The sequence below is a fragment of the Echeneis naucrates genome, chromosome 5 (genome assembly GCF_900963305.1).
Source record: "Echeneis naucrates chromosome 5, fEcheNa1.1, whole genome shotgun sequence".
NCBI lineage: Eukaryota > Metazoa > Chordata > Actinopteri > Carangiformes > Echeneidae > Echeneis > Echeneis naucrates.
The window spans coordinates 6,037,506-6,063,003 of NC_042515.1; the positions used below are offsets into that span (position 1 = coordinate 6,037,506).

General features: G+C 41.2%; 1 protein-coding gene across 1 annotated transcript; it reads left to right on the top strand.

Annotated features, from left to right (window-relative positions):
• Positions 1–447: 447 nt before the first annotated feature.
• On the top strand, positions 448–25,498 carry igfn1.1 (immunoglobulin like and fibronectin type III domain containing 1, tandem duplicate 1). Its single transcript, XM_029501951.1, has 27 exons — positions 448–584; positions 4,133–4,218; positions 9,769–9,888; positions 10,437–10,579; positions 10,675–10,774; positions 10,909–10,953; positions 12,812–12,845; positions 12,949–13,106; positions 13,319–13,431; positions 13,525–13,693; positions 13,887–14,159; positions 14,281–14,416; positions 15,959–16,014; positions 16,253–16,357; positions 18,006–18,110; positions 20,761–20,885; positions 21,020–21,161; positions 21,268–21,561; positions 21,676–21,972; positions 22,218–22,397; positions 22,489–22,617; positions 22,702–23,010; positions 23,210–23,295; positions 23,376–23,568; positions 23,680–23,976; positions 24,489–24,815; positions 24,910–25,498. The coding sequence occupies exons 2-27, from the start codon at positions 4,170–4,172 to the stop codon at positions 24,912–24,914; spliced, it is 3,990 nt and encodes a 1,329-aa protein (XP_029357811.1). The 5' UTR covers positions 448–584; positions 4,133–4,169; the 3' UTR covers positions 24,915–25,498.

Genomic DNA, 25,498 nt, shown 5'->3' on the forward strand with positions numbered 1-25,498 from the left:
AAACATGGCCTGAATTAATGAGGTGGACCATTCATCTTGTGTTTACTGCCTGAAATGCTGCACCTCATGTGTATTTAACATGATTCTCCTAAAATGTGTCTGGGAAATACACAACACAGGTTTGGTTGCTCTTAGTCTTTATTTTCATTAAGAACCATTCAAGAGCAAATAGTGAGGTAGAATTAAGGGACATGAGGACATTTAACCTTCAAAGCACATAAAAAAAAATCTGCAGACAGCAAACATATTTAAGTCCTAAAGTTGCGTAAACTTTGTCGTCAACATAGATTTGGTTTGTGGGAACAAATATTTCTCAAAGAGGTACTTAACCTGCTCTTTGACCCACCCTTCCACGGTGCCCTCCTGCTACACCGCCCACTCAACCTCCAATGTCTTTGGAGTCATCACAAATACAAAAAAGCCACAACAGCTTTTGGCAGTCACTGGCTCCAAGGCAGTGGAGGAACATCAAGCAGCGACTCGCACACTGCTGGACAGATCTATTACATTGGAAAAAAAATTAGGAGGCAGCACGGCGTGACCAGACAAGGGACAGAGCTGAGAGCGCTGGGGACTGTGAGCAGGTAGGTGGCCCTCAAAATGAGGGCTGGATGAGAAAACTGGTTTGCAATTGGCCCATTTCTTGTAAATCAGCTCCTGCAAACGCACTTTGGGATCTATGCGACACATTTGCATTTGCATCAGGGGGGCGCGTCAGCCCTTGGTGAGCAGGAGCACAAATAACTGCTGTTTAAAAAAAAAATAATAATAAAAAAGGGAACCTAAATTGTATTTGCATATATGTAATGAGGACAGACTTCTGTTTTAAAACACATGGAGCTGAATGCACTGTATTTAAAAGTCATAAAAAGTTACAGTAAAAAGAACTTTACGTGCTGTGTAATTTCAGTTCCTGATTTTACAGAGTGTGTCACTATATTAATAATTAGATATACATTAAACACTGAGCAGGATTCAATTACACAGAGCAGACACAGATTTGGTGTTGGTGCATGAAATCCTGTTAGCCAAGCATGCAAGCTTCTCAGTTTGGATGCTGGATTTAAATGTGGGAAGCTGGATCATAGCTGTGAGGTCAGAGCTGTGAGGTTGCTGCCTGATGACTAACTTTAGATAGCAGTATCAAATCAATATGGAGCCTGAAATTCAGACACTTGCATGGAAGGAGTGGGTTGTGCTCTGGCAGAAAAACAAGCCTTTTTTTAGACCAAAGCAGCACACGGGTTTGTGCTCAATATTGCTCACACTATAGTTGTTGTTTCTCTGTGTGTGTGTATATATATATTTTATATTGTGCCCATGCTAAATGTATTTTCGCACAAAGCAATAATCTTCAATGCAATTATGCATCATAGATAAGAAGGACACAGTTAATAAAGAAAGACAAGAGTGCAAAAGTAGCAATAGATGGTTATAAGCCACTGCCGTACATAACAAGTTGAAGTTGAGGCATTCGGTACATGCTTTGAACATCTCGGGCATGAACTTGTCAGTTCCGTTCCAGCAATCAGACAAATGGGTGAGGTTCAAATAGCACCATTAGCGCTCATTTGACACCAAAGGGCTTTGTCTTTAGGCACTGAAGCCACTTTTTGTCTTTAACACTACACACTGGCTGTAGTCAGGGTCGAGCGGTGTGAAGAAATGCAGCGAGGGACGTTCGAGATGCTACAAGATGCCATTTCAGGAGAACTTGGTCAGTGGTGCAGTCATCTGCGCTGGAGGGGATTCTATCAGTCAGACATGGCACGTACAACTAGCACAGAGATAGTTGCCGCGGGGCATCTTCAGCGCCTCTTTTCTTTCTTTTCTTTTTGTTTTTTTTTTGTGGAACTTTAAAGAACTCCACTGCTGTCTTAAGGCGAGAGGCCAAGTTTAAACGATGTCAAAGGATGTGGTGTTGCAGACATGCAAAGATGAAATTACAGTCAAACGTCACACGGTTTGACACGGACAGATAAGGAATCACAAAATCACTGACCATTCACATTATGTCAGTGAATAAAGCAGCGGCAGCACTTGCCTTAGGAATCTTGTGAATTCATACTGTGAGGGGTTTTGACAGCCAGTCTGCCAACATACATGCTTTATTTACTTATAAATTCATCTTTATTTATTTCATTTGACAGAACTGTTGTAATGCAGCCTGCAGGGACAGGGACAGGGACAGATTTTCAGGAGATACGTCTTCTTTGTCCACAACGGTCCCGATTATTAACACAGACAAGAGCTTAAATGCAATCGGCTAAAACAGCAATCTATCAAGTGGGAGGGAAGGGTACGGGTAGGTTTCCTTCAACGCAAAGGGTCTCCTGCCAAAATGTCTCCTGTTGCAGGCTGTTTTGCCTTTGCCATATGTGTTGTGTAGTTCGCTCTCCAGGCACACCGGGAGCCAAGACCGCTGCTGGAGCCCAGAACCTTTCCTTTCTGAACATATGCCTGAGCATGTGTCTGACTAAAAATATAACACTTAATTTCCAAGCTGACAGGTTTTATTTTCAGTGTGACATCGGGACAAGGCTGAACAGTTCAAATGTGGTAGGAAATATTTAGGTATCAGTATTTTGGTAAATCTGCAAATACAAGTGAAACAAAACTCACTGAAATGTCAAACATTTCCATTTTTGGGGGTGGATTATATAGAGGCCATGATGATATACTTCTTCAAACTCTCTCCTATGAACAATGCCCTGACGTTCCCCTAAAAAAATGTATCTGATTTAGTCCTGAACTTTTTGAATTGACTAAAAAAAAAAAGAAAAAAAAAAGAAATCACGTCATCGGAGGCTTTAAAGGTTTATGGGAGCAGCCTGAGTGCACATGCTGTTTGAACACATGGGGGGGGGGGACATACACAGCTAAAGCTTCAACTCGGGATATGTTTTACAGCCAGCGGTAGAGATACAATAACTCTAAGAAGTATGAGATTTCGTGCAAAACGAGCTCAAAATAAGACCATTCTGTTTTCGTGCAGTTAATTTAGAGAAGAGAGTCTTAGTCATGAATTCACTCATTCCTGCTATTTAAGCATTTTTAAGTATTTGGGGAAACTTGAACAGCAAACAAACACATTGTCAACCCAAATTTGCATGTTATGTCATAAAAATAATCACAAAGGCTTTCATGCTGGAGTCAAGCAGGACTCACCTCATGATGCCAACAATATCAGAAATCCTTTCAACTGCAAAGTAATAAAATCTATAATATTAATTGCTCGTCCACAGTATAACCACTCCTACTCGAAGCTCCGGCCCAATGAGAGGTTTAAGACCTCTAAACGTGAGTCATTAGGTCAAACTTTATAAGAACAAAATATAGTAATGGCATTAAGCCATGCATGTGACCTTTCATAAGGTCACACGGAGACAGTTAAATAAGTGCCATACGAGTCACTTGTGATCCTCCTCTGTGTCCCGTTACATCTGTGAAGTTTATGTTCAGCTTTTCAGATATCTTCAATTAAAAAAATAAATAAATAAAGCTGTATAAAGTTCCTCAGCTTTTAGGGCGTAAATTGGATTGCATTGGGAAAATATTGTGCATCTTAAGAGAGGCCCTTTTAAATCAAAGGGGAATTTTTTCATGTCTTTATTCTACTGAAAGTGGTAGAATGAAAGTTTTTGGTTAGTTTTTTTTTTTTTTTTTACTCCATAATAAATCAGGGCTACAGTAGTGAGCACATTCATTTTAAGTAACTCTCCACCCTATTTATTTAAGGCTTCAACAAGTCCCTTGGTTATTTAACACATGCCTGGAAAAGATTCCTGAGATGGAATCGCTTCGCACATTAAGGCCCACAGTCTTTGTAAATGGCACTTGGTTGCTGCCTCTTACTGACTGGTTGAAGCAACTGCACTGGTCAAGAGGAGCACTGTGCTGCATCTTCATCTTGGAGCATTTTCCACATGCTGAATTTCCTCCAAAAGGTTTTTCAGCTTTTCAGTTTCAGTGGTGCCCGTTCAAATATTCAAAAAGAGAATAAATTAAAAATGTTAGAAATGTTAAAAAAAATAAAATAAAAAAAAGACTTGACACCTCCATAGTTCACATCACTGATTTGTCGTCAAGCCACTGAAGATTTCCTCTTTGGTCTGCTTTCTCTTTGTTGCAGAGTCTTGTGAATCAGCAGAGCGCCACAGGACGGCAAGATGTGGAAGAGGTCAAAGGTGACTGATCAAACTGCCGCTGGGCAGGCAGGTAAGTGCAAAATGACGAACGCCCCCTCTTGTTAACTCGGTCAAGGGGTTGGTATTGCAGCTGTCTCCACCTGAAATTTCCTCATCTCTGAGGTATAATATTAAACAGAGCTCATTTCCTGTCTAATCTTTATGCAAAATAATTCATGTGGCATTGAAGCAAAAAAAAAAAAAAAATAATAATTAAAAAAACAAGCTTCAAGACAGAGACACGACCCATGAAGACACATCAGGATTACATCAGGTCAGTGTCTTGTGTGGAAAAGGCATCTTTTCTGAAGAGGCAGAAAACCAAGACATGTGAAAGAGAATCAAATTGAGTGTGGACCATTTTCTGCTGAGAGGAAATGAGATAAATACTGGAGTTTTCTTCACCCAAGAGGCAAGAAGTCCAAACAGTACTTAAGAGTCATCAAAAATTAAAGCACAGTATAATGTTATATATAATGTCAAGAAAACACAACAAAGATTTTTTTTTTTTTTTTTTGTCAACAAAGGGCAAGATTATTGTTTTTGGCTGTCAAAAAAAAAAATAAAACAGCAGCAAGCAACTTTGAATGCAGCACTGGCAACATTGTCATCAACTTCTGCTTCCAAAGAATGTGAACACAACGTTGGTCAAATGAATGACCAGAGAAGACGCAAATAAAGCAGGAATCACTGAAAGAAAGCAAACTGTCTCTCCTGACGACAAAACAAAACAAAACATACAAAAAAAAAAAAAAGAAAGAAAGAAAAAACATGCCAAGACAAAGAATCTTCCTTGTCTGTCTGGAGACCAATAATGAGACGTAGATGACACAAACAAGATGAACAACAAGCTCCTCGTGCAGGACAGTTAGAAGCAGCTGCAACAATCGAAGAGGACAATAAACTCCTGTCTTTGTCTGATAGAAGACAAAATTGAAGCATAATTGAAATCACTTTCCCACAAACTGCTATTGTCCAAAGTATTTTCACATATTCTCTCTCAAGCACCGCACAGGATTCATCCTGAGATGTCAGCCATGAAGAAATGCCTGAGCCGAGCGTGACAAGGCTATAACCATATTGCTAACCTGCTGTATTATTTTTTTGTCTCTCACTAACATTATTTTTGTTATGTGATGTGTCTCTGCAGTTTTTGTTCTGTCCTAGTCGTGTCTGCGTTTGTGCTTCCTATCATGGGTCATACCATGTATCTTGTGGTTGTTATGTGTACGTACGTCTATTACGTGTCCATAATCCTGTCGAAGTTCCAATCTGCCATGGTGCTTTTGTCAGGATTAAAAATTCACCTGTCCTATTCCCTCTCCTACTGTCACGTTGCGTGTTAAGTCGGCGGTTCTGAGGGAGTTCACCCAGACGACAAAGGTATGCGAGCGAAAACAGAAAGCAAAGTTCACGAACGATTCAACTTCTGCAAGTGCATGACTCCATGTTGGGTGAGTTGCATGTGTGGCGTGACCTTCATCATGAAAGGTGTCATCCAAAGTGGATGAGGCAGCTTTCAGTGTCACAAAAGATGCATCTTATTGTGACATTTTCAAACCACCACCATATGAATACTGGCTGCAGACTGCTGCTGGAGGGCACCGCGGTTGATTGTCATGTGTCTAAAAAGAAAATGCCACTTTTTAAACTCATGTCCACGTGATGATTAGTCCTGCACAGTGTGTTGGCACAGTTCAGTCTCAATTAGTGGAGTCGCCCTACAGGAATATGTCCAAGGGGTGGCCAGAAAAACGAAATTAATTTGACTGGTCACCCCAGTGTCACCGAGAAAAAAAAAAAAATCTTCAGCTTAAACATAATTAACTTATAAATTCAAGTTAATACCTATGAACTGCTAAGAGCATGACTTTGTCTTAGTAGAGAGATTATAAGCAAATAATCTTGGAGGTTTTATTTTTATTCCACAAACACCATCAAGGCAAAAGCGCTTTCAGTTCCCCTTTCTGTGCTCCTTTGATATTTTCAGCTCTCCTTTCCTTCACTGGGACATCCATGACTGCCACAAATACAAAATTGCAATTTCTATGATCCTCGCAGTTCAAAGCAGGTCTCATTGAACCATGATCTGCAAATTGAATACATAATACTGAGGTCTGGAGTTAATCAGCTGGAATGACACCCGTGACCTCTGGAAGCCCTTAAGCCCCACGCAGCTCTCCCGAGCGTTTTCATTTCTTGTAACACTGTGACAAATATTCACATTTGCGTGCAAAGCTCCGAGGTATCGGACCTGCTTAATAAAATCCCAGCTCCCATTTAACATGACGGTGAAGGAAATTCATTGTTCTCATCGACTCAATGGAAAACGGTGTTATCTTTTCATCTCATTGAATAGAGTGACTAATGAAGTCCAGGATAATTCAGAGCAGACACAGAATCTAAATTTCATACGCATTACCTCGTGCAGACTCTTTTAATCGTGAAACATGAAAAAAAAAAGAAGGGGGGGGGGATTGTTATTAATTTCTGAATGTGCTCTCGGGCTAGAAAACCGCAACACCCGAGCAGCAGAAATCTGCAGAGTTACGGCAAAAATCTGAACAGCCAACAATGGGAACTGGCTAAAGCTGCAGCGATGAGAAGAGCCCACAGCGTTGCCCAGTAACAACAGTGCTGGAGAGTCAGCAGGTTTTGAAACCTTTCTGAATGTTCTCCTAATCATACAGTAATTTATTTAACCAGCAAGCCAAATATATATGGAAAGCCCTTTTCACACACAAAGGCAGTTCAAAGTGCTTTCGAAGACATAAAAGACAGGAAATGAGAAAAACACAAACCTAAAAAGCAAAATGAAATGAAAATGATGAAAGCTCAGCACTCGAGTGCACGATGGCCTGTTTTTCAGTTGTCCGTCTTTGTGGATACCAGCGTGTGACGCCAGAATACAAATACCAAGAGTTTATTTCTGAACCAGTCAACCATGAAGCTCCAGCGTTACATATGGTATAAATACAGTGAATCAATAGAAAGTACTGGAGCACCAAAAAAAAAAAAACCTATCCACAACTTTCATTTGGCTTTCACTTTCATTTCATTTCTGATGAACTGCACAATTTCAATCACTGCTTTTCAGTGAACAAGAACTCTGCTAATGATCCTTTTTGCAACATGATGCCAAGCTGAAGCAAAAGGGAGTCAACCAGCCATAAAGTAAAGGAAAACCAAAATAAAGCAGGGTGTTGAAAATATAAGTGATTTTTTTTAAATTGTCTTCTATCGCTGTTTAGTAGAATAAAATGTCTCCTGTCCAATTGTGCCAGAAATCTGATAAGAGCCCCGTGCTGTCAAGGTCTCAAAAATTATAATGCATTCGTGCACAGCCCGTACTTCATGCTAATTCTCATGATCTTGAATCTTGAATTTATGCCAATTACACTCCATGAAAAAATACCATCTGCTGACTGACCCATAAAATCAATGCCTTGCTTAAACATGCAGTTTTAATTGCTGTTTTTCTTAACAGGCTGATCAATACCTCCAAACACATTGCTTCTAATGTAGTCCTCCAGTGTGACCATTCAGCTTGTTGACAGCCGTGTGACGTTGTCAGCGCTCTGCAACGTACCGTGTGTTCTTCTCAGCATCACCTGCCAATGTGCTTCGGACTGCAGAAATGTTGGGCCACCGCGCTTACTTCATAAACTCTATAGTCTGTAGTTAATATTCTGCCTGTTACAGGTCTTTGGTGCCAAGTGAAAATATTTAATGGCCAGGGATTCTTGGAGCGTGGACCCCTGTGATCAGCAGTTGGCGACACCCGCCCCCCCCACCCCTCTCTTGAGATTGCGGTGGGTTAGTTCATATTGGTCATGGGACTTTTACAGAAGAGCTAATTAAACCTGCATGGACTGCTTAGTCCGAAGACACATTTTAAATATCTCGGAGTGAGAGAGAGCTGAGCTGAACCCACATCATTGTTACGAGCATGGGCCTGTGGGGCCTCTCTCTCACACACACACACACACACACACACACACACACACACACACACACCACCAAAATTAGACTGAACTATGCTTAAAAGTAAGAATAATATGTAAAACATTAGCATAAGAGGTTTAATCAATTCCACATGTCAGCCCTCAGGATTATACTGATATGTGAGGCTTCTAGAAAAAAACCAAAAGGTAATTACAAGCAAACTTCCGACATTGACTGACAAAAGTTTCAAAGAAAATGTGAAAACAGTGGATAAAAATTGAAGCTTTTATATTGGGCTCGTTTCTCCTTTGTGTCTCCGAAAAGGAGAAAATTCTGATTGAGGTTCATTATCATCTATTAATTACTTATGTTCTTCAACAGATTTCTGTTATTTTGCCATTCATTTAAAACTCTGTACTTTACATAGCGGCGTGAGTGAATTGGACAATGATTCAACTGTGAATATGAATTGTTTTATACTCTGTTTTAACTTGGTGTCTCTACTCACATAAACAGCGAATTTACATTCAGATTGACTATTAACTGATTAGGTCATCACTCGGTGTGCATGTTTAAAATAAAATATAATAAACACTCACTACTAATACCAAAATGGCCCAAGAGGATGGAGAGTCCAAAGCACGCCATTACAAAAAAATTTCGGCAAGTATTCTAACACACAGTTGTGTAGCACAAGGTTGTACATAAAACCTTGTTTTACACAACTGCAACACTCTCTTAATGCATATATTACAGAGTCACAGTCCCTGTGGGAAGCTCTTAGACTTCTGACCTCACTGTTGTTTTTACGGTGTTGCTTGTTATGCACATCCTTAATCCAGAGGGAGAGCTCCAGTCTTAACTTTGCCGTGAGAAAGTAATGCCAATTCAAACCCAAAATCCAGGAGATGCAGCGTAGGTGGGAATGTAAAAAAAAAAAAATCACTTGTGTCTGTCTTTTTACAAAAAGACCAACACAACAGCAAGAACATCCACCCTCTGGCAGGGTCAGATTGGAGGTGCCAGAGAGAGTCATGCTAATTTGGCTCAAAATATTTGCACATTATCCCTCTATACATTTTACTGAGTTACAAAATATATACATATACCAGGCTATATTAAGGCTAATAATAGTCTCCTAAAATATGTTGTTTTTTCTACAAAAGGACTAAACTCATTCAAATATAACCACTGGACTGAGTTCACCTTTAAGTCGTTATTTCATCTTTTCTTAGCTGTTGAAGTCAAAATTTTATCCATTACTGTGGCATTTTTATTCCAAAAGGAGTTGCTTCCTTCAGATTGAACACTGACATGTATGTTTGTTTGTTTGTTTGTTTGTGTTTACACCGCTAAATGTTTACTGGGTAACTTGTCTGGGTTTTAGACTTGTATCAATCATCCAGGGTTTAACTAAAGCTTTCCTAAAAGCCCTTTTTGTTCGAATATATTGTACTTATTCTGTTTGCCGATTTGAGGATGGTTGCTCAAAATAAGTCATTGCTGCTTTCCTGTGTACATGAATATGCTGTATAAGTGTGGAAGATCTGAACATACATTTGGTTGACTGTTCTTTATAACGCATTCTGAATTATTTATAGTTTTCTCATTTATAATATGTTTTTATGTGACTTAGGCATCAGGAAGAGGTCCAAAGTGCCCGGAGTCATGATAACGCAGTTTATGGAGGAACTTCCGGAGGGAATGACAACTCCAGATTTCACTCGCAAGCCAATCGCTCTGACTATTCAGGAAGGTACGTCTTAAAATTCTTCCAAGAAAAACACAGAAAGTTGTCTTCAGTCCTTTTCGACCTTAGAATGTCTCAATTCTAAAGACTAAAAAAAATAAAAAATATATCTACACTATTTTGGACAAGGGCGGTCAATATATCGCAGGGATGTGAACTGCCCTCTTTACCATCATCTTCCTAAGATCTGTGATAAAAACACTCCCTAAGACACATTTTTAAAAAAAGTCATTCTAAAATCAGGTACATTCACACCAAGTGTGTTAAAAGAGATCCCCGGTAATTTGAAACATTAAACAAAAGCATTCAATCAGTTGCATCATTAAATCATTTTATAAAGAGTTTGGTCTAGACCTGCTCTATATGTAAAGTGCCTTGATGTAGCTTTTTAATGATTTGGCGCTATTCAAATATCTCTGATTTGATTTGATTTGATGCGAGATACACAATGTGACACGGATCTGCAGCACAGCCATTTTTACTAAAGTCATAGCTATTAATAAGATGTCACTGAAGACGATTTTTTTTTTTTTTTTTTTATTCCCCAATTCCAGGTAAATTAGCAGTCTTTAAAGCCATAATTGTGGGCACTCCCACCCCCACTGTGACATGGAGCAGAGCAAATGGGGAAATTATTTACCACCCTAACATCTGCCTGCAAAAGTATGATGAGGCATCTCGCGAACATACCATTGAGGTACGGTAGCAGCATGAGGTAGAGATGAAGACAACCGGCCGTACCTGCTTTCTAAATTCAGTGATAGTAAATACGCCTCTGTTGTCATTCACCAGTTTCCTAAGGTTTCACCAGAGGATGCTGATACCTACAAGTGTTTTGCAACAAATGAATATGGAAAGGCTGTTTGCACTGTTGTCTTGAATGTTATTGCAGGTAGGTTCCTTACTATTCCTTGAATCCGATGATCGCAACAACACATATGCATTTTTTATCGTCTTAAGAGTGTGGCATACTTGAATTGTGAAACGCAGGCCATGAAAATGAAAGCTATTGTTTGTTTGTTACAGTTGGATTCTCTAAGACCAAGGAATTTCAAAAGACACAAGCAGAAGGTGAGAGCTCAGATCCATTTTGAGTGGCATCTACTTTGAAGCGTCAATCTTCACGATATATGAAGTTGGGGCAGTATATTCTGTCTTTGTTCCTGACACAAAGAACACCCGATAGCAGATAAACTAGCAACACATTCATAACTGCATTTTTTATATATATAAATGACACTTTAAGGGACTGGCCAACCAGCAGGGTGATGGTTTTTATATAACCAATCAATATTTGAAATGTTGCTACAACTTAGCCCATATATTTTCGTGACATTTTATTCATTACTTGGATTTGTTGGGAAAAATTGGCCTGTCAGGGTGAATCTGTCACATCAGCCCAATGACACTGTCTGCTGAGACATTAATGACTCTCTTAGGAATTGACTGAAAACTCAGAAAATCTGAGATCAAAATGTCACATATTACGGTCTCCTCAGGTTTGAATAAAGCTGAGGTGACAGCTCAATGCAATGTTTGATCTGTCACTTCATTGCGTCTGGGAACTGTAGCTCAGTGTGCTCAGCTTAGAGTTACTCTGCATTAGAAGTAGCTTCACTGAAATGAAATGACCCCCAGAAAAGTGTTGCCAGCTTAAGTTAAACCAACACGGCAAATGTGTTTCACTACTCTGGGAGTTACTTTATTAATCTATCTATTTTTAATTGAACCAACTTTATGCCGACTCAGTGCTGAGTGATTCATATAGCTGTCAGTCAAGCAGGAGCTGCAGGGTTTTGATAAAGGTAAAACATTTCTCTGCTGCTACAGATTTGTTCGCCAGTCTCGTTCTACAAATAAATGCCCACATGTAAAGGGACAAATTTGTTTGGTAAGGGCCCAACAATAAATTACAGCGCCCACCTGCCGTCTTCCTGTCAAGTTATCTCGAGTTTGCACGTCGAAATTCTATTCGTCCCCCGTCTGAGTCATCAGCCATCAGCGTGTTATGTGGCGTGTGCGGATGCCACTTTCATGCTACCTGATCAATGCAAGATAACCACCACAGAAAGAATATTTAATTCGGAAAAGGAGCAACATTACCACTATTGAAATACTGCAACATCACAATGACGCTGAAAAATGTTACCGTCCAACTCTGCTTTTCAATCAGATCAAAATTTGATTTGATTCACTAAAGAAGACTGTGTGTTGTCGGCTGGATGGATAAGTTGGACGGCTAAGTCTTTAGATATTCCTTATTATTTTTTTTTTTTTTGTCTACAAGTCTCATGAACACCAACAATGCGTTGTGGTTCATTATGGGGAAGTCCCAGATACACTTGGCTGCTGTTATAATTACTCATCTGATTCCGAAATGTGTGTTAACAGATGTGAATTGGGGGGGGGAGAAAAAAAAAAAAAAAAAAAAAAATTGCGTTTACTTTCGGCAACGTTTGTGGCTCAGTTCTTTATCGCAAAATACCAAAACTTTTTCATTTCATCAATTTTTTCCAACTTGACATCTTCAGAAGTAATGAATGGCCTTTGGGCTGCGTTTCACCGACAGGCTGTGGAAGTCTAACAGTAGTGAGAGATAGAGAATAGTACACTGTAGGGAACCATACATCATTTTCCTCTGTAGTCTGGGCCAAATGAGCCAACGAGGCATGGAAGTGACCTTAGATGACGATTTAGTACTAAAAAGGACGGCTGAATTTTCCTTTCAGAAGAGCAAATTGACAATAACAGAATCAGAATATGACCAGACTTAGCACTTATGCTCAAACAAAGTGAATTTTATCAAAAATAACTTGGGAATGGGACAAAGAATTAGTACATAAGAGAAAGTCCTACAACAACGAAATAAATTGTCATCTATGATTTACAATGTCATTCAGTTATGTACCTTTTCTTTATGGCTCCTCAGATATCCTAGACTTGAGAAAAAGGCTTAAAAAACGGTGAGTCAAATAAGGAAACCCAGCTGCTTGCCGTTATTTTGACACATTATCAGAACATTTGCTCCCCAAAGAGTTTATTAAAGTTAGAAATCTCTTACTCCAGAAATCCTGATGGGACACGTGAGGAAAAGTTAATGAATGATGAAGAGAAGGTCTGGGAAATTCTTCTCAGTGCAGACAAGAAAGACTACGAGCGGATCTGTGCTGAATACGGCATCACGGACTTCCGCGGCATGCTGAAGAAACTCAACGAAATGAAGAAAGAGAGAGAGGAGGAGATTGCAGAGGTATGCGGCCTTCCACTGAATCCTTCATCCTGTTATGAAGTCTCCATGGAAACTGTTTTAACGTCTCTTCTAATCACAGCGTGTTGTTGGTGCTGTAAATGTACAGACAGACTCACTGAGAACTTTTATTTTTCAGAATTAAATGATTATATTTGCGTTTTGTTTTGTTTTTTTTTTCCCCCCAGTTTGTGTCACACATCAGTGCACTGAAACCTGTTGAGGTCACCTGTGACGACTATGCTACAATTGAGTTGGACATGGACCTGAAGGATCCTTCCAGCAAAATTTTCCTGTACAAGGTGAAGCATCCTCTACACTTCAGTGTTGTTCTTGCTGTTGTGTTTTGTCTTAATGATCTGTTATCCGAACGGAAATGTCCGTAAATTCTGCAGGACGGTGTAATGGTTCCCTTCTGTAAAGAAGAAGGCGAGGAATTGAAGCACAGTTTGAAACAAGTTGGCAAGAAATACATATTCACGATTAAAAAACTTGGCAAAGAGGATGCCGGACTCTATTCAGTGGATGTTGAAGGCGTCAATGTATTTTCAACAGATTTTAAAGGCAAGTTTTCAATCGAGTTATTAAGATCAAATTAGGTTCCCAGTTATTACCAACATATTATAGCCCATCCTAAATCCCTTTTCTCTTTTGATATTAGATTTATTAATGATTTAATGAAAGTGTGACCCTGACCAGAGCAGAGTTTGGAATATTAACATAGTATTGATATATGCTTCTGTTTGACATCCTGCAGTACCTGAAGTTGACTTTGCTGTCAAAATACAAGAGGTCAAAGCGGAAGAAAGAGAGGACGCCATGTTTCAATGTGTCCTGACTGCACCCATGAATGAGGTCAAATGGTTTGGTAAATCCGCCCCACTCACCAATAGTGAGAAACATGAAATAATCGTTTCTGAGGATAAACTTATCCACAAGTTGATCGTGCGGGACTGTCTGCCTTTGGATTCTGGTATCTATGCTGCTGTGGCAGGAATCAAGTCCTGCAACGCTTGGCTTATAATTGAAGGTGAGAACTTCATTTTCTTTTCAGGGAAATATCTTGATATTTTTCATCAAATATTTGTTCAATTCTGAAGCTTAACTTTGAGATGCAAATTTGAACTCATTTGATATATTCTCTACCGTAGCTGACAAAGATCCTGCCAACAAGGGCAAGAAGGCTGCTCGCAAGACTACTATGGCTGGAGTTTGCAATGACGAAGAGCTGCTGAAAATAGCTAAAGAACAGCAGGAAAGATATGAGAGAGAAATGGAAGAAAAGTTGAAAAATGCCAAGAAAGCTCATGGAGAGAGAGAAGCTGCAGAAGCAGCTGCCCAACTAGATGCATTGGCAGCACGAAAGCAAGCAGCTGAGGCCCAAGTTGCTGCTAAGGAGGCCGCTAAAGATGCTACAAAGACAAAGGGGGCAGCTGCTGGCAGGGCTGTAGGAGCTGGAGGTGTAGGAGGGGCCGATGGAGGAGCTGGAGGTGTTGGAGGGTCCGGTGGAGGAGCTGGAGGTGTTGGAGGGGCCGGTGCTGGAGGAGTTGGTGGACCTGGAGGAAGAGCTGGAGGAGTTGGTGGACCTGGAGGAGGAGCTGGAGGTGTAGGTGGACCTGGTGGAGGAGCTGGAGGTGTTGGAGGGGCCGGTGCTGGAGGAGTTGGTGGACCTGGAGGAAGAGCTGGAGGAGTTGGTGGACCTGGAGGAGGAGCTGGAGGTGTAGGAGGGGCTGGTGGAGGAACTGGAGGAGTTGCAGGACCTGGAGGAGTTGGAGGGGGTAGAGGTGGAGCTGGAGGACTTGGTGGGGCTGGTGCAGGAGCTGGAGGAGTTGGTGGGGCAGGAGGACTTGGCGGGGCTGGTGGAGGAGCGGCAGGAGTTGGAGGGGTCGGAGGAGGAGCTGGAGGAGTTGGTGGTGCTAGAGGACCTGGTGGGGCTGGTGGAGGACCTGGAGGAGTTGGCGGGGCTGGTGGAGGAGCTGCAGGAGTTGGAGGAGCTGGTGGAGGAGCTGCAGGACTTGGCGGGGCTGGTGGAGGAGCTGGAGGACTTGGTGGGGCTGGTGGAGGAGCTGCAGAATTTGGCGGGGCTGGTGGAGGAGCTGGAGGACTTGGTGGGGCTGGTGGAGGAGCTGGAGGAGTTGGCGGGGCTGGTGGAGGAGCTGCAGGAGTTGGTGGGGCTGGTGGAGGAGCTGGAGGATTTGGCGGGGCTGGTGGATTTGGCGGGGCTGGTGGAGGAGCTGGAGGACTTGGTGGGGCTGGTGGAGGAGCTGCAGGAGTTGGTGGGGCAGGTGGAGGAGCTGCAGGATTTGGAGGAGCTGGAGGACTTGGCGGGGCTGGTGGAGGAGCTGGAGGACTTGGCGGGGCTGGTGGAGGAGCTGCAGGAGTTGGCGGGGCTGGTGGAGGAGCTGCAGGAGTTGGTGGGGCAGGTGGAGGAGCTGCAGGATTTGGAGGAGCTGGAGGACTTGGCGGGGCTGGTGGAGGAGCTGGAGGACTTGGCGGGGCTGGTGGAGGAGCTGCAGGAGTTGGCGGGGCTGGTGGAGGAGCTGCAGGAGTTGGTGGGGCTGGTGGAGGAGCTGGTGGAGGAGCTGCAGGAGTTGGCGGAGCTGGTGGAGGAGCTGGTGGAGGAGCTGCAGGAGTTGGCGGAGCTGGTGGAGGAGCTGGTGGAGGAGCTGCAGGAGTTGGTGGGGCTGGTGGAGGAGCTGGTGGAGGAGCTGCAGGAGTTGGCGGCAGAGAAGGTTTGGGAGAAGAGGACTATGACTGCTCTGAAGATTATGATGAAGAATTTGGGGGAGAAGGAGGAGAGGGAGGAGCTGGTGGTGCAGGTGGTGCAAAAGGAAAACGCAGGAGACGTGAGAAAGATGGTCAACTCGTCCCAGATGCAGCGATCGGTAAGAGTCTTCACTTTTCACTTTGGTCTGCAGTTTATTGTTCTCGATGTTATTTACATTTCTGTACTGCGAGCCTAAAGATTCATTATTATGAGTCTCGAACGAATATTTGATGAGAAAATATCTCGTGCACGGCAGCTGAAAGATGTCCTGTACGGCATCAATATCATGCCAGCAAATGATCTCGTTTGTCACGCTTTACATTCTGTATAAAGCTGCTATTTACTATTACTAATAGGAGATAATAATGATGAGGAAAGTGCAAATCAACAAGGGGAAAAATCTGGGAAAAAAGGAAAACGTTCCAAAAAGAAACTTGTGGAGGTTGAAGAACCAGTCGGTGGTAAGCGATGTCCGAGGATGCATGTCGTGGACGTTTTATTGACCGTTAAAGTCATTTGGAAATGAAAATGACTTTGACGTCACAGCTGTAGAAAATTCTAAACAATTCCTCCGTTATAGTGGCAGGAAGTTTGGAATTACCTCTCGATTGTGAGTTGGTGCGTCTTACAATATGATCAGATCTTCATGTAATTAGGAAGAAACAAAATTTATTTCCCCAAGTACACATAAATCGTATTGTTCTGTTGAAAATATAAGCTGGAAAAGCCCGGAGTTGACTCAGTGACACCCGGCCGGCAGTGCGTGTTATACCTTTGATTTATATGAGACACACAAACGTTTTGAGTTTTTTGTGTTCAAGCTACATCTGCTAACGTAAAGTGCACCTCACTTTCTGATCTGCACCACGTTGGTATCACAACGCTGTGTATCAGCATTTGTGACTTGAGATGAAGATCTGACCACATTCACTGACTAATCAATGCAGAAAAAGCAAGTCCGCGCCGTTTTCTTGCCATGATAGACGCAGCTGCATTTACAGTTCACTAGGCTCTTCACCGCTCTGCTTAACCAGATGAAAGCTCTATTAGCACAGGAAAAAAAAAAAAAAAAAAAAAAACCCTGTTCAGGCTGTAACCAAACTCACTTTACCCAGGATATCAAAGACTGTAGCACGTTTCAGTGTTATTTTTCAAGATACTTTTAGAAATATTTGCAAACCTGGGTATTAAATCCATTATCTGCTAAATTGACGTAACCAACGCTGATACAAATCTACACCTTCAGATGTTCATATTTGTGCTTCTTGTGAAAATTACACTAGTTTAGCTTCTATTTATTCCATGCTAAACTCCTTCATTTCACAGATAATTGTAGATATTTGTCTGAATTTGTGTTTTGTGTGTAAAACGCCTGCTGTTTGTAGAAATGTTTCTTTTCATGTGGTTCAATATCTTGCTCAATTCGTGTCCACGTTTGTTGTGTGGAGGGCGCAAAATTGGAAAAAGTGAGATTATTTCAGTTTGAAAGAAGTGTCATTGTGATAAACCAAAACTGGAGAGCAAAATAATCAATTTCACGATGGCAACACAATTACAATAACTCCGAATAGAGAGCTGAATATCACCTTTTCCACGACCCTCTTCTTCCGAGTCACAGTTCATGTTTAGCTGCATCTGTTGCTGCTCTTATTGTTTCTATGCTCTTTGATGAGATGCTTAAGTGTTTCATAAATTTTATGCTTTTGCTAATGTTATTCGTGCGACATATCAAAGAGCATATAAACATTGAATTTGTTGGTAATTATATGACAATCATCATATGATTTGATACTTATATTGTAATTACCATTGATCGGGTTTTGACATTAGTCTGCTTCATGTTTTGTTTGGTGCAGTTTACATTTTGATTTATATTGGCTTCTCACTTTTGTTTAGAAATGTTAACGAATATAAATCGCAATACACATAACCTTCAGTAAACACGTTTCTTATCAAGAGTTGGTAAAGAAATTTTCAAAAGAAGGAAGGAAGCTGCAAGATGCCCGAGTCAAGTTCTTATGAAGTCAGCACTAATATCAAACCGAATAATTAGATTTGTATGTCATGTGTAACATTCTGTGTAAAGCTGTTATTTATTACTACGAATAGGAGATAATAATGACGAGGAAACCAAAAATCTGCAAGATGAAAAATCTGGGATAAAAGGAAAACGAGCTAAAAAGAAACTTGTGGCGGTTGAAGAACCAGTCGTTGGTAAGCGATGTCAGAGACTGCATGTTGTAGACGTTTTATTGACAGTTAAAGTCGTTTGGAAAGGAAAATGGCTTTAACTGTAGGAAATAAACATCCTAACTTAGATGCAGCTGCATTATTAATTAATTTATATAACACGACCAAAATTAACGACTGACATTTAAAAAAAAATATGTACTACTCTGCTTATAGTAAAACTAGCCCAAAACGCTGTATTGCCCAGGACAATTGAAAAATAAATTCAACCCTCAGTGACCAAACTCCAGGATATGTTAGTCTATGCATCTGGTTTATTATTATTATTATTATTATTATTTCAATCCATTCCTGAAATCCATTTCAGCTCTAGAGCCTTTGTTTAGAAGCGGGTTAGTTGCTGAAAGGATTTTCAGTCCAATAGCTATTTTAAGTCTGAACTAATTACTTCATTGATGAATAAAACACACTTTACACACCTACATCTTTACACATTTGTTTGCGGGTCTCTTGTGAGAATCAGACATTAGTATAGCATGTACATGCCATACTAAATTCTGTATTCTCTTGTATTAACCCCCCCTGTGGTGAGCTTTGTCTGCATTTATGTTCTGTGTGGAATCTGTCTGCTGTTTTGAAACATGTTTGTCTTCTTCTCTTTTGTTTAAGTCATGCACACGTTTGTTGCGGAGATGGAAAAAGTGAGTCACAAACCAGAGAGAAGCCTACCGAAAACATAAAAGGTGGTTTTAAAGTTTAATGTCACCTGAGAATAGAAACAGTAAATGATCTTTTAAAGAATCATACAAGCTTGGATACTAATGAAATGAAAGATGTGACGGAGTCAGCACGCGTTATTGGTATTAGTTTACTTTACATCACTGTACAAAGTGCCTAAAATAACATTTATCCAACTCCCAAGTGACAATGATAGCAGCAAACTGTTCCAAGCCACAAAAAATAAATAAATAAATAAATAAATCAACCAACAAGCCCCTTAAATTTACAGAGATACTTAACATTGGCTCCATTACTTAACAGATTTTGAGGAGTGGGTTTGAGATCACCTTTTCCATCACCCTCTTCTTCAGAACTGAAGTTTATGTGTTGTTATTTCTGTTGCGTTGAAACTTAAACTGTCATTGTCACTGTTTTTTGTTGTTGTTGTTTTTTTATGGTTTTTGTAAGGCAATCCAACAAAAACTGAAAAAGATTGGATTGATGGTTATTACGTTGATATCCCTTAAAACTGAAAAGCAAAAGACTGAAGCAAGTGGTGCCGGTGGTGATAATGGCACGGGGCCAGCAGCAGGCAGTGATGAATCTGCTGGAAATGGTGAGGGTGCAGGCGGCGGTGAGCCATCTGCAGCTGACAAGCGTGCACCGTGCACGACAAGGCCCATTGATCGAGGAGACGGTTAGTGGTAAGAATTCGGGTGGTGCATTAACTGCTGCATGGGAAGCACTGTCACTGAACAAAGTCATTTGATGAGCAAATGACTTTTTCAGGGGTTTGAGGGTTAACACAGGAAGTGTGTGGCCAGCAAGCAGAACGCTACCTTTCATTTCTAATTGTTTAAATGGCCTCTTAAAATGATCAGGCTGTTCAGTAAGAGTGGATTTTAACCTTGAGCGTGCCCTTAGAAGATGCTAATCAACTCTGATGCACTAATGGTTTTTGTCTTTAGCAGATTGTTTGATAATTTCTTCAGTTGTTATAATAGTGGGGTGGGACAACAACAAAAAAAAAAAAAAAACAACAACAACCCAAAACCTATTGTAGTTTTATGTTTTGCAGAGAACAGAAGAATGACGTTTGAATTATTTGATCTTCGACCTACTGGTAGGAAATCAGCAGGCAATTTATTCCTTATTTGTGTCCAGCGCTGTCTCTTATGTATTGTGTTGAGGCTTTGTGTATGTGTGTTCGTGTGTGAATAATGTTTAAGTGTGTCCATGCTGTGTGCATCTGTGTTAACAATCTTGCTTGCCTTTTTAAATGATAATTCAGGATGAGTCGGTGCATTGAGGTTAATCATTTTAATGACCCACTGCAGAGTCTTTTCCTTGACACACAACTGTGTGTAGACACACTCTTGTTCATCATCATTTCAAGATGAAGACAATCTGCGCTGACTTTGGAGGATGACCGCGTTCTACAGCTGAAGACTGAATTCACGTCAAAAGAAGGAATGATTGTTTCCTCTGCGGACCAAGAGCACGGCGTTCTGATGAGCTGTGTTAAGATTTAATGAAGAGCACTACAAATCAAGACAATCAAGCTACACAAAAACCAGAAAGATCTCTTCATTTTAAAATACGCGCCCTTCTTACGTCCCTCTCATATTTTGGATTATGCATGCCTCAAATATGTTTCCTGATGCCAAATCTACATTTCAAAAAAATGTATTTTATGGGAAACTAATAAAATACATTTCAACAGAAATGCAGAAACAGGACACAAAACTGTGATAATTGCTTAAAATGTGAGGTAAGTGTCTACGCACACTGTGTAAACCATGCATCCATCCATCCATTCATGGATGAATTCCTTGTAATTGTACATCCACAATTACCAAAACTTGAATCAAACTGAAAAGCAAATTCTGCGTGAATGCAAGGTGCAACTGCAGGACGTGTACATTCACTAACTTACTGGTTGATGAATCCTCAGACCCAGGAGTTCACTTTCACGCTGGGCTTTCTGACTGCAAAGCCATTACTGGAGAAGCAGCAGAGCTGGAGTGTAAAGTGAGCAGTGAGGAGTGTCAGGGAATCTGGTACAAAGATGGACAGGAGGTGAGTCCTGGGTCTACATGATATTGTAATGAAATGACTAAGAAGCTCCTGGTGGTAATCATCAGTTTAGTCAATTTTAGATCAGATTCTATGTTTGCTGTGCTGCAGTGCTGTGTGTGTGTTTTCCCTTTCAGATTAAATCATCTGAGGGTATAACCATTACAAAAGACGGAACTTTCCACAGGCTGAAAATTCACAAAGTCACGGAGGAATTTGCTGGAAAATATAAATTTGAAGCGGATGGGAGGAAAACGGAAGCCACGATTGTTGTTGAAGGTAAAAGTCTTCCTAACAAGAACTACTCCCTTGCGTTCAGGGTGCAGAGTGCTGCATACATCATGACTCAATTTAAAACATCTGTATGTTTAACCGATGGTTTTAGATCCACCCAGATTTGAGCCTGAGGAACTGGAGGCATTTAAAACTCCTGTAACAGTGAAAAAAGGGCACAAAGCAACATTCAAAATCCCCTATATTGGACGGGAACCTATTAAAGTTACGTGGTACCTTGACGGTGAAGAACTCTCAGATGACTCAAACATCAAGTTGGAGCACTCAGAAGGGTACAGCCGCCTGCTTCTGACCAAGCTGCAGCGCAAAGACAGCGGTGAAATCAAGGTCAAACTCAAAAATGAGTTTGGCACCATTGAAGCTGTCAGTCAGCTTGTTGTGTTGGGTATGTATAAGGAAGACATAGCCAAACTCTATAATACACACATTTGTACACACGTCATTTGTTATTGAGTAACGCATTGAAGAAAGAACATTGTTCTGTATACTTTTTGGACAGATAAACCTACTCCTCCAATCGGACCTCTGGAGATTGTCGAGGCTTCCTCTAGCACAATCGAATTCAAGTGGAGACCCCCAAAAGACAGCGGTGGCTGCAAGATAGGAAACTACATCCTTGAACGACAACAAGTTGGCCGCAACACCTGGAAGAAATTGGGCCCGATCGGTCCCGAGGCAAAATACAAGGACACCGACGTAGATCACGGCAGGAGGTACTGCTATCGCATCAGAGTGGAGACCTCAATGGGCACCAGTGAGATGATGGAAACCGAAGACGTTCAAGCCGGCACAAAAGGTAAAACTGAATTTTAAAAAGATCAGGATGTGCCACTTTGAAAATAATCCTTGTAAGAAAAAATGCAGTCATATCTCCCCCAAGTTAGCCATTCTACCGACCATATATCGAGGCCGCAACATGTAATGAAGCTGCAGTAGCAATCCAACTTTTGATCGGTTCTTCCACAAAATATGAGAAAATCCCAACTTACTGGCGATTTTGCAATGATGAGTGACCACACATCCAATTCTTTCTATACGCAGCATACCCCGGACCTCCATCAGCTCCAAAGGTCGTAAGTGCCTCCAAGGACTGCATCAACATCTCTTGGTCGCCTCCTTGCAACACTGGAGGAACAAACATTCTGGGATACAACCTTGAGAAACGCAAGAGGGGCAGCAACCTGTGGGGTCAGGTCAACCCGCACGAGGAGATGATCAGAGGTTACGCTACTGCTCATGCATTATTACTGTTGGGTCGTGTAACAGCCTATGAGGCTGTGATGATCAGTGTGTTTGTTTGTGTCCCATACAGGTAAGGGGTACGCTGTCAAAGATGTGGTTGAAGGTATAGAGTATGAATTCCGCGTATCTGCAATCAATAACTCTGGAGCGGGTGAATTCAGTCCACCATCTGAGTTTGTGTTTGCCAGAGACCCTAAAAGTAAGTGGAGACATATGATTTTATCATTCTGATTGTTCATACACGCTGCAAACTTCAACGCTCACTAAGACTCGTGTGTTACAGAACCGCCTGGTAAAGTCATTGACCTTAAAGTGACCGATTCCTCCTGCACGACCCTGTCCCTGTCTTGGGCCAAACCCAAAGACATCGAAGGGGTTGAGGATGAAGCCAAAGGTTACTTCGTGGAAATCAGGCCTGCAGAAAACACAGAATGGGATCGCTGTAATTCGAATGCAATAACAATGACTACCTACACAGTGAAAGGCATGAAGTCAATGGCTATGTACTGGGTTAGAGTCATTGCCACCAATGACGGAGGGGAGGGAGAGCCACAGGAGCTGGATAATTACATCATCGCTATGCCCCCTCCTGGTAAGAAGTTCCTTAAATGCTTTGGTGTTCACATGAACATTGGTATGGGTATGTAACGACGATTACTCGGGTTTAAACTACTCCACAAACCCAGCAAGGAGTCAGGATCAGGATAACCTAAGCCTGGTTTTATGGTGTAGCTGCATTTACAGCAAGTTTTCAATATGTGACAGCCAGTATCATTTTGCTGTTCACGCAGTGAGGCCACACTTCACAGACGCCAAAATCAAAAGTTTCATGGTGGTGAGAGCAGGAAACTCTGCGCGATTCAACATCAATTTTCAGGTAATTCAGGGAATAATTAAAATGACTTGTATCCATGACAGTGAATATCCAGGATGCTCATCAAATTATATTCCTTGTAGGCTTCCCCTTGGCCTGAAATCGTCTGGCTGAAAGATGGAGCACCAGTGTCTAAAAAAGTGACCGTCAGCAATACAGAGGGCACATCCCAGCTTCTGATTCCCTCCTCTGAGCGCACAGACACTGGAATCTACACCATCATTATCAAGAACATTGTTGGCCAGGAGACATTCAGCATTGAAATTAGAGTCACAGGTGAGTTTGGAGGAGCACTGTATGTTTTTCTTGTATAATAAAAAGGCTCCTATTCCAAACGTGGCAACCAAAAAGAAAGAAAAAGCACTCATGCTTGTATTTGAACTCCAGATGAACCTAAGCCGCCCGGTCCCGTGGAGCTTGATGAAAACGTGCCTGGAACAGTGACTGTTTCATGGACCCCATCTCCAGACGAGAAACGTGACGACAGGCTGCACTACATGGTGACTAAGCGGGATTCAAAGAAAAGAACATGGCACACTGTTGCAGATCTCATCTTCAACAACAGATTCACCGTCTGCAACATCATGCCGGGTCGAGAATACAAATTCAGAATCTATGCAAAGAATGACATGGGCTCATCTAAACCCTCCGAATCACAGAAGTGGCTGATTTCTGCCAAAAAAGGTAAGTCTACACAAAAACCACACATAAAGCATGTATCGCCTTTTCTGAGCACTAAGTCTACAAATAAAATTACCTCTGGCCTTTTTTCCCCCCTTAATTCCCCGCTTGTATCATGACCGCAATAAAACATCACAGTGTAATGTTTGACAAAATGTCATGGTAGTATTTTTTCCATCTGTATCTTAAGTCAGAGATACATTTTGGAGTTAAAACAATTGTAAATCTGTCAGTTTATCAAAGAGCAACGTCTATGTGTTCAGTAATTAGCATTTTTACAATATTTTTTCCAATCAAAGCAAACCAGAGTAAGAGGGGCTCTGTATTTCTCTGTATTTCCATGTAGCACTGACTGACATCAGGCTCTATTTTCTTCCAGAAAAGTTCACTCTGTAATTCACGCATTTTATATTAGCATATAAAATGGCATGTTATCGCCACCAGTGTGAGAAACTCCACTGTTTCTCTGTATTTCCATGTAACGCTGACTGACATCAGGCTTTATTTTCTTCCAGAAAAGTTCACCTTGCAAGTGCCAGAGTCAAAGCCCTGCAACCTGCAGTCTCCTCCGAGGTTCCTTGTCCCGCTGAAGATGCACACTGCTCCTCAGGGGTACGAATGCTACATGAGCTGTGCTGTAAAAGGAGACCCAACACCTCATGTGACGTGGCTCCGCAATAATATCAGTCTGAATACCAACACCAACTACTACATCTCCAACACCTGTGGAGTGTGCTCTCTGCTCATATTGAGGGTTGGATCCAAAGACACCGGGGAGTATAAGGTTGTTGCAGAAAACCCGATTGGACGGGTGGAGTGCTCCACTAAACTGACAGTCAGAGGTAAATCTTAGACGCAATGCACTTCTTGTTGTTGACAGCTTCTGTGAAAAATGAGACTAATTGAAGTGATCGTTCTTCTTTTTTCCCCCTCCAGAATAAATGAGCACGAACACGCCGAAGACGATGCTCTAGAGTGTTTTTGATGATTTATGGATCCCATATCCTGAGTCTTTAAAGGTGATCCACCTCAGTCAGGTGTAGAGCGATGGGTGGCTGTTCAAAGTCTAAGGTCTGACGAATACAACTGTCGGCGAAAAATAAAAGCCACAGAGTTGTTGTTCGTTTTGATTTTAAACGGGCAATCTCATTAAAGTGAAAGCTTGAAATAACAAAGTGCAATCTTGATATTTTAACTATAACAATATGCATGGCAAACAATATAATAATAATAAAGGTCAGTGTGTAGCAGTGCTTTAACTAATTTTAAAAGTGCCATTTAAATGTGTTCGCCTCTGCTAATACAATTATGTTGTTCAATTCAATTTTTGATGTAGGTTTTACTTTTATTGTCATATTCTGCAATTTTTTTTTTTTTTTTGTGTGTGACTGTGGCTCGAACGAGTGAAAAACATACCGCCATGAAAATTTAATATTTTCTTTTTGCTTTTTGTTTTGTTTGCTTGTTTTAGAATGTCATGCGTAAGAAAATGTTTGGTTTTGGTGTAAATAAATATTTAATACTG

Bases quoted from the DNA above. Each gene is read 5' to 3' on its own strand.
- igfn1.1 (XM_029501951.1), top strand. From the start codon at position 4,170: ATGTGGAAGAGGTCAAAGGTGACTGATCAAACTGCCGCTGGGCAGGCA. The intron at 10,775-10,908 runs GTAGGTTCCTTA...TGTTTGTTACAG, and splicing joins TGTCTTGAATGTTATTGCAG to TTGGATTCTCTAAGACCAAG. The intron at 23,011-23,209 runs GTAAGAAGTTCC...CTGTTCACGCAG, and splicing joins CATCGCTATGCCCCCTCCTG to TGAGGCCACACTTCACAGAC.